We start from the raw sequence: 8,889 nt of genomic DNA, 5'->3' as shown, positions 1-8,889 counted from the left end.
CTCGGGCGCGGAAAAGACGTCTCCCTGGACAAGTGAACTCGCAACCCGCCCAACTCTGGCCCCGCCCGCGAACCAGCCTAGCTCCGCCTTCTACCGCCCGTGCGCCCTTTAAGAAGAGCCATGACGTCATCCCCGACGCGGCGCAGCCTACCTTGGCAACTCCCCGGCCGTCCTTCCGGGTGGCCTCAATTGGCTGGCCGGCCCCCGACAGCCCCGCCCCTTTCTCCGGAGCCGGCCGGGTGTTGCCCGCGGTCAATCGGGCCAGGTGGAAGCGGTGATTGGCTGCGGGGCCAATCACCAGAAAGCCCCGCCGGGCTCGCGTAGGCTGCGCGATCGCGGTGGGAGGGGCGCGGCACGGCGTCCGGAGCCGTCGCCGTACCTGTCTGCCCGCCTGCTTGCCCGCCAATCCCTCCCGCAGCCCAGCCCGCCTGCTGGGCAGGGCCGGCTCGGCCCGACCATGGAGTCTTACGACATCATTGCCAACCAGCCCGTGGTCATCGACAACGTGAGGCTCGGCAGCCGGGGGGAGGGCGGGCGCCCCGCCTCGGGGGCGCACGCGGCGGCGCCGGGAGGGACCCCCAGCGGTCTGTGCTCGTCCTCCGCGTGCAGCCCGCCCGCCGCCCTCTCCTGGCGGCTCGGTTCGCCTCGGGGCCCGTGCTCCCATCTGGCCTTGTAACCCTGGCCTTGGGGCTAGCTCTCCGCCTCCCTGCCCCCAACCCACAGGTGGCGCCACGTAGCCCCTGCCCCGAGCCAGGCGGGGAAGTCTGGGAAAGCTGAAGTGACAGCCGGCTGTCTGGCCGGTGGTGCACCTGGGTGTCAGGCCCGGGGACGCACTCTGGACCACTGGGCAGGTTTCAACCCCAGCCCCTTTACTTATCCTTCGGCCCTGGCTGCGTGGTGGGGGTGGGATGGCATTTGCCCTTTTGCACACTGCTGGCTTCATCTTTCTATGGAGGGGGTTGGCCTGGTGATCTCTAGTAACAGCACTCCCCAAGGGTCTGCAGCCTGAGGCAAAAAGCGCAAGTTACTCTCTATTGGCCACATATTCACCCCCGCCTGGTGGCCTCTTGGCTACTTTGACCCTTTTCTTCAGTCCCTCCGTGCTGAGCAGAAGTTCCACGACCGGCAGGGCAGTGGAGAGTCCAGGGCCAGTCTCCCAGGACCCAGAAGCAGTTTGGGGTAATTGGAAGCCTCAGAGGAAAGATATGGCTTTGTCCTTCAGCACTGGGGCTTGGCTTGCTTTCAGCTGCCCTAGGAGGATTTCTGGTCTGAGCGGCCTGACAGGGGAAAAAGATAAGGGCTGGGTCTACAGATCCGCCCCTAGCTGGGTGTCTGCCTCTGGTGTTTGCAGGCATTGGAGATTTTTGGGTTTTTTTTAATCCAAAATGTGTTTATTGGGATGGTTTTCCACTCATCTTGATTCAGGGTGCTTTTAGTGCTGCTTCCTCCTGAAGGAACATCCTTCTGTAAGCCTTGCTTTTCCTCCTGTAGGCTGGCAGAGGACAGTGGAGCAGCCAACGCACAAAACTACCGTTTGTGCATGGCTAAAGACCGTGGTGATTTTATAGCATCCTGGGCATTTCACATCCATGAAATAGGAATTGGGACTCTGCACCAGGCACTTCTTCTTGTGTTTCCTCTTCTCCTCTTCTGGAGAGGGATGAAGGAGATCTTTTGCAAGAGGCATGTTCTCGTGGGGAGGTCTTCAATGCCGGAAAGCTGGAGTTTTTGATAATGACTCACTTCTGCTCTTTCTGGGATCTGTCTCCCTCCCACATGACCCCATGGGGTCCCTAAATGGCAGTCTTTCTTGCAGTACCCATGTGGGCTTGCCTGAGCCACAGCAGGGGGTGTTTAATAAGGAGACTAGAACTGGGCTTGGGGACATGCTCTCACACCACTCTCCCAGCAGGCTACAAGAAGAACCAGACCACTTCCTTTCTTGGTGGGCAAATAATTCACATAAGCTAATCAACAAGCATGTGAATTCAGAGGGCAACTACGTGCCCCCTCTGGACTTCCAGCCCCTCCTCTGCAACGTGGAAATATTTATTTGTGCACTGCAGACAGGGAGGGTTGTGATGAAAATCGGCAGGAAGAGGGGTTAAGAAGCTGATTCTGTCACTGGGTGGAAACTTTCTAAGTGCCAGGGGTTTTTTTTGAGATCCTAAGTCCAGCTTCCAGGCTGGAGCAGTGGCAGATCCAAGTTCTTCTTGTAGTCTCTGGGGAAGACACTTGAACGGTGCCAGTTGTCCCCTGCACCCAGTGGTCTTTCCTGGCAGGCCCTGTATGTGGTCCATGTCTGCTGGGTGGGGAATCTGTTGAAAAAAAAACAAGCTGAGGGGTTGCTTCCAGCTGTCTTTGGGGGATAGCTTGTGCCATGGATTCCTTTTGCCTAGAACCAGCCCTAGAGTGTGCAGAAGATGAAGTACTCGTGGTTGCTCAATTTCTGCACTGTTGACATTCTAGGCTGGATAATTGTTGGTAGTGGGAGCTGGCTTGTGCATTGTGTAGGATGTTTAGCAGCATCCCTGACCTCTACCCACTAGGTGCCAGTAAGCATCCCCCTCCTATCTCCCCACCCCCACTCTAGTCACCAGACACTACCAAATGTTCCCAGCATAGGGGGATGCAAAATCGCTCCCAATTTTGAACCACCTGTGTACTTGTAAAGTGTCTTGTCCTCTGCAGGCTTCCTCTCTGGCCTGCCTTGGTGAGACAGCCAATTCTCTCCACTCTAGGGCACTGTCTTTATCTGGGGGTGAATGTCAGGAGCTAAACATTGTTTTTCCTTGCAGGGTTCAGGGGTGATCAAGGCTGGCTTTGCAGGAGACCAGATTCCCAAATACTGTTTCCCAAACTAGTAAGTGTTACTCAGGCTGCAGCTGTAATTCTGTTTGCTTCCTGGGAACATTGGCCCTGTGTCACAGCTCTCTTCTTTGAGGACAACTCTTGTCCCTACCTATAAAGAAAAACACCAAATTCGTGAGGTTGACACTACTGAGAGATTTCTGGAACGATAAGACAAGTACCCTAAGTTTCCCCTTCCTCTTTGGAGTCTCTCTTTGAGGTCTCTCCTTGAGCCAGCAAGGAGGAGAAGCGGCAGGGACCCCTGGGGACAGGGCGTGGTAGCAGCAGCAAGAATAAAAGGGAGATACCTCCTGGGGGATACCTAAACTCTGAGCAGAAAGAGTGGGGAGTTAGATGCACAGCTACCCCTGGAAATGTTTTCTTCAGGAAACAGTCAGAAATATTTTCAGATTCCAGGAAATGTTTTGTTTCAGTCAAAGGGGGTCTTTCCCTGTATGGCTGGTGGTGGCAGGGATAAGAGGGAGGTGCAGACCCAAAGAGAGTCCAGAGTGCTGCTTGGGTCACTCTAGCCCATTGGGAAAGTTTCCCTCAGGAATGCCTCTTCTCGAACCCTGGAGGCTTTGGAATTATTGGGCTAAAGGTGGTGGGCAGGGGAGATCCTAAGGTCCCCAGAGTGGCTGGCTATACCGAGAGGCCCAGGCCTGGTCTGGGGACAGAGCCAGCATAGAGCACCCTGTAGGGTTTCATCTTTGTTTTCTGAACTCTATGTGGGTGTAATGAAAGGTTCCTTAACAATTTCCAAGAACTAAATCCTACAGTTTCCAATAACTGAATCTCTGTTCTAGAAGGCCTGGCAATGGGAAGGGGTGGCATCGACTGAGTGGGAAAGGGATACACACAGGATCATGATCCAGCTGCCTAGGGCCATCCTTCCTGGTCTACAGATGGTGCCGGCAGCTCTACCCCCAGAAGTTAAGAGCTTGGACTTAGTCATTGTGGCTGCAGAAGGCTGACCCTCTGCCAGGGCTGGGATTCCAGCGCTCACACACTCGGTTCTTCCTGGGAGGGATGCCAGTTCCTCCTCACCCTGAGCTTCCTGTCCTGCCAAGGCCTGCTCTGTAGCCCCATATCCCATAGACCCAGGTTCCAATCTTTGCACCATGGCCACATCCTGGTGCTTTGGAGGACAATTACCCTGTGGACCATTGGAGTTAGACGCTGGTTTTCCTGGACACAAGCTCAGCCGTGTCCTCTGCCCCTTGTTGACTTCATCTGTCCTCGCAGTGTTGGGCGGCCTAAACACATGCGAGTGATGGCTGGAGCCCTGGAGGGGGACCTCTTCATCGGACCAAAAGCAGAGGTAATGCTGTAATTCCTGCCTTTCCCTGGGTTTGGGGTCCTCAGTGACAGGAGCACTGGCCAGTGGTCAGGGAGTTCTGTTCTTGGGCACTCTGCTGGTGCCCTCCCAGGCTCCCCCTCCATGCTGCACCCGTGCAGCACTGTGCCATGGCACCTCCCCTCTGTGAAACTGGGTAACAGTTCCCGTTCTGGGGAACATGGTTAGACCTCATCACAATCTGTCTTTTAGAAGCTATTTGGAAGCTACAGAGGAAAGAACTGATTAAAAAGTGATTTAAGAGTCAGAATCACTGGACTTGATGACTGCTCTGGCCAGGGCTGTAGGGACTGCCTCCTGTGCTCTAGCCGGGGTGACGTGCATAGGGGCTGCCCAGGAGATCAGACCCTCAGGTGCAGCAAATGTGGGGAATGGGAGAACAGCAAACCATGCTCAGGCAAGTGCAGTTTAGGCCCCTGGAGACCACAGCATGGGGTGCCAGCGATGGGGGCAGATTCTGGGCCTAGAAAGGGGAGGCCTGAGCTGAAGGTGTAGACTTGGGGCTCCTGGAAGGTGGGGTCAGTAGGAGCCACAGTCGTGAGTAAAAGAGACTAAGTGGCACTTGGTGAGAAGGAACACATCTGGGGAAATGTCAGAGGGCAGGTGGAGGCAGCAGGTCTGTATGGGAGAATGCTGAGGACTGGCCAAAGGCCTGGGGGAGAGGTGGGAGAGGAGCAGTAGGTGCCAGTGACTGCAGGAGGGGCCGTGTTGGATTGGCCACAAGGAGGCACCTGGTGCTGACAAGAGCAGTAGCTGAAGTGATCAAGATGCAAGCTGGACAGTGTGTGAGGACAGAACTGGGTGGCCATGTTGGCAGTGAGTGTGGAGAAGTGTGGCTGTGGGAGGAAGAAGAGGGACTGTGGGGTGGCAGGGGCACATTACTGCCCTCTCTGGTCCCCAGCCAGTTGAGGCTAGCTGGACACTGAGAGCCCAAGAAGCTGTTGGACAAGTGACCCCGTGCTGAGATCAGGACCTGCCACAAAGTATGATGACACCCAGTGAGCAGGGGTGGTTGTGTTAAGGGCACATGAAGCAGGCAGCCTCCAGGAAAGTGGAAGGCAGCTGCTTGGCAAGGGGCCTGGTGCCATGTCTGCCTTCCCACCACCTCCCCAGGAGCACCGGGGGCTGCTGACCATCCGCTACCCCATGGAGCACGGCATGGTGCGGGACTGGAACGACATGGAGCGCATCTGGCAGTACGTCTACTCCAAGGATCAGCTGCAGACCTTCTCCGAGGAGGTGTGGTAGCAGCCCCGCCTGCCAGCTCCAAATCCTCCTGGCTGAGCCCTCTCCTTTCTCTTCCTGGTGGGGGCTTCCACGTTCCCTCTCTGTACTTTGATAGGGCCTGCTGCCTTTTTGTTGTGTGTCTGTGCATACATACACAGCCTCTGGCTGCCAGGCAGAATTTTCCAGAGACAGCTGGGTCTTTGGAAGAGTAACTGCCAGCAGCTAACAGGATGGTGCCCTCAGGAAGGATAGGAGGCTGCGGCTACCTGTGCCCACAGAGGGGGTTTTGGCTCTCTGGAAAGATTCTTTTAGGGCCTAGTACGTTGTCTTTGTGCATGCCCACGACTCTTCTATCTCTCATAGCATCCTGTTCTCCTAACGGAGGCCCCACTCAACCCAAGTAAGAACCGGGAGAAGGCCGCAGAGGTGTTCTTTGAGACCTTCAATGTGCCAGCCCTGTTTATCTCCATGCAGGCCGTGCTCAGCCTGTGAGTGCTACCCAAGCCCTGTGGTCCCCTGAGTCCCCATCCTCCCACTTGCAAGGACCAGGTGTCTGGCTTCCCTGGAGAAACAGCCCCTTTATGACTGTTCTTTTAGGGAGTCCCTCATGTCCGTTTTTCAGACTAGATAATGCAGATGTTCCAGGGTCCCTTCCAGGGTGTGGAAGTCCCCTTGCCTCAGTGGCTGAGGTGAGGGGATGCTGACCTGGTGACAGGTACGCAACAGGACGCACAACAGGAGTGGTTTTAGACTCGGGGGATGGGGTCACTCATGCTGTCCCCATCTATGAGGGCTTTGCCATGCCACACTCCATCATGCGGGTGGACATTGCCGGCCGTGACGTCTCCCGCTATCTCCGGCTCCTGCTGCGCAAGGAAGGGGCTGACTTTCACACCTCAGCAGAGTTTGAAGTTGTCCGGACCATCAAAGAGGTGATGAGAGGCAGGAGGGTGGGAAAGGGGGTGGGACCAGTTCATGAGGTTTAGTCCTGGGCTGCAGATGGCTGGGCTGCGGCCTTCTGAAAGTCATGTCCCTGCCCCCACAGCGAGCCTGCTACCTGTCCGTCAACCCACAGAAAGACGAGGCTCTGGAGACGGAGAAGGTGCAGTACACCTTGCCTGATGGCAGCCTGCTCGACGTAAGTGGCCTGGTGCTGGGCGGCAGCTGCCACTGGGCCTGGGGGAAGAGGAGCCTGGCTTCTCTGTGGAGCCAGTCTGCCTCAGTTTTGTGCTCCAAAGGTGGGGCCTGCACGATTCCGAGCCCCTGAGCTGCTGTTCCAGCCTGACCTGGTCGGGGATGAGAGCGAAGGGCTCCACGAGGTGTTGGCCTTTGCCATCCACAAGTCAGACATGGACCTTCGGCGGACGCTGTTTGCCAACATTGTGCTCTCAGGGGGCTCAACGCTTTTTAAAGGTACTGCAGTTTGGGAGGTGGCGGTAGTAAGGCCAAGGGCAGCTGGACCCTCAGAGATTGTGCCTCCCCCCACCCAGAGCCTGTGACGTGACCATTTTCTGTTCGCTTTTTGGTGGTGTTCAGTGAGCATTTTTTTAAAGACTAAGATTCAGAATTAAATTTTATTTGCTTTGTGGATAAATGATAAGTTCACACGAGGTCTGGCATTTATTAGTGGAGTGGTCAGTGAGGAAGCGTGTGGGGTCGGGGGAGCTGTGTGACTTGGGGTTTCACCTCTCGTGGCTTCTCTGAGGAAGCTGCACTCACCCACAGCCATGGGGCTGGATCTTCTCTCCCTTGGGGCAGCTTACCCCTACCCTGAAAGACCTGCTAGAAGAGGGGTGGCAGCAGCTGGGGGGCAATGAAGGTTGGATACTGGGAAGCTCGTGGCAAGGAGGTCAGATGTGGATCCTGGGCCCAGCCAGCCTTGTGTTCACAGGCTTCGGTGACCGATTACTAAGTGAAGTGAAGAAGCTTGCCCCAAAGGATGTCAAAATCAAGGTGAGGTTTCAGAGAGTCCCCCTGGGGCACGGGGTGCTGGGCAACCTTAACCTGGAGAGGAGAGCACATGCCACCTCCAGACCCCCTCTCACTTCCATGTCCACCCAGCCCAGCTCCTCCCCCTTCAGCTGCTCCCTCTCCTCCCACCTGAAGCCCTTGCTGGGGCCCTGGGGAGATGCCCCCAAGGCCTGGAGAGTGGCTGCTGTTGGAGGAGTGGGCAGTTACATGGCCACTTCCTCTCTCCAGATCTCAGCTCCTCAGGAACGGCTGTACTCCACGTGGATTGGGTGAGGCGGAGCTCAAGGGGAGGGCTCTGGGAGGAGACCATCTTGCCCTGCATGCATCTCATGGGGGTGGCCCAGGCCAGGTGGAGGTGGGTGGATTTCCCTCCCAGGTAAGGGAAATGGAGCTCTGAATGCCTGGGGAGGGTGGTTGACTGAGCCTGCAGGTCCTCAAGAATACTATCCCTCCATCCTCACAGTGGCTCCATCCTGGCCTCGCTGGACACTTTTAAGAAGATGTGGGTATCCAAAAAGGAGTATGAAGAGGATGGCTTCCGTGCTATTCACCGCAAAACCTTCTAGTGCCCAGGGAGGGTGGTGGGTGTTGGGAGAAGGGGAGGAAAGGGGAGCCAGAGTCCTTAACCCTTTTTTGGTCTGGGCTCACATTCTAGCCTAGGGTCCCCTGCATGCCCTGAACCCCCAGGCAGGGTGCAACAGTACTCCCCTGCAGCCCTCCCCTCTGTGTGCTCACACACACACACACACACAGAGGCATTAGCTGCATGGACAGGAGTTTGAGCTGGAGCATAGGAATTGAGAAGCCCAGCGTTGAGTGGTTCTAGGTGTCTCCCTTTGGCATGACCACTTAGGCCTGTGGTTTCTAACTCCAACTCTCAGGGCTGCTTCCCCGAACTCCCAGGGCCAGAGTGCCTGGATGCCTGTGTAACTAGCCTTGAATGGGGTGGAGGAGGGGGTGGCCAGAAGCTCCCGCTGGTGCATCATCGAGTCCCATGCCACCTCCTCTGTCTGACCTGACAGGACAGCCCAGACCCTCTCACACTCTGTCCTCCCATCTTCCTGGACAGATTCCCTGGAGTAGGGCTGAGTACTGGGCAGTCTTCCATCCCCAGTGAGGGTGTGTGGCCCAGGGTAAGACCCTTCAGAGCCAAGGTAGAGGGTGCGCAGTGGCCACAGTTTGTCTCACTCTTCAAAGCACTTCACTGACTTTTTGCTCCCTCTCTGTGACACCCCCGGAACCTGAATGGGAAAGGGTTAATGGTTTTCACTTGTTGAGGGGAGCCATTGATCAGAAGTCATATCTAAGTGGGGAGGTGTATTTCCTTCTCACATCCCCCAAGAAAGAGGTCTTCACTGTGGCCACAGCCCCACCTCCCTCTCTTAGATATGTACAATAATTTAACACAGTTGCCTGAAAAAAACCTTTTTTTTGTAAATCATTATAGTAATAGTTACAGACAAGGCACAGTGTGTGGCTCTGTT

At 56.0% G+C, this 8,889-nt stretch overlaps 2 protein-coding genes across 4 annotated transcripts; one reads left to right on the top strand and one right to left on the bottom strand.

Moving 5' to 3' along the window:
• The first annotated feature begins 284 nt into the window (after positions 1–284).
• ACTR1B (actin related protein 1B) lies at positions 285–8,889 on the top strand. Of its 3 annotated transcripts, none has more exons than XM_063077863.1 (11): positions 285–505; positions 2,799–2,863; positions 4,096–4,171; positions 5,321–5,446; positions 5,798–5,922; positions 6,150–6,366; positions 6,480–6,572; positions 6,673–6,847; positions 7,326–7,387; positions 7,634–7,674; positions 7,869–8,889. In XM_063077863.1, exons 1-11 carry the CDS (start codon positions 458–460, stop codon positions 7,969–7,971), a joined length of 1,131 nt encoding a protein of 376 aa, XP_062933933.1. In that variant the 5' UTR covers positions 285–457; the 3' UTR covers positions 7,972–8,889. The 3 variants fall into 3 exon arrangements, with proteins under 3 accessions (XP_062933933.1, XP_062933934.1, XP_062933935.1); XM_063077865.1 differs by lacking the exon at positions 285–505 and adding an exon at positions 1,161–1,179; XM_063077864.1 differs by lacking the exon at positions 2,799–2,863 and having other exon boundaries at positions 286–505.
• On the bottom strand, positions 1,376–1,702 carry LOC134363096 (small ribosomal subunit protein eS27-like). The gene has a single exon (XM_063078657.1). The coding sequence runs from the start codon at positions 1,685–1,687 to the stop codon at positions 1,433–1,435; it is 255 nt and encodes an 84-aa protein (XP_062934727.1). The 5' UTR covers positions 1,688–1,702; the 3' UTR covers positions 1,376–1,432.

Source organism: Cynocephalus volans, chromosome 14 (assembly GCF_027409185.1).
Source record: "Cynocephalus volans isolate mCynVol1 chromosome 14, mCynVol1.pri, whole genome shotgun sequence".
Taxonomy (NCBI): Eukaryota; Metazoa; Chordata; class Mammalia; order Dermoptera; family Cynocephalidae; genus Cynocephalus; species Cynocephalus volans.
The sequence above is the reverse complement of the archived record's forward strand: the minus strand, read 5'-3'. Positions and strand labels throughout refer to the sequence as shown.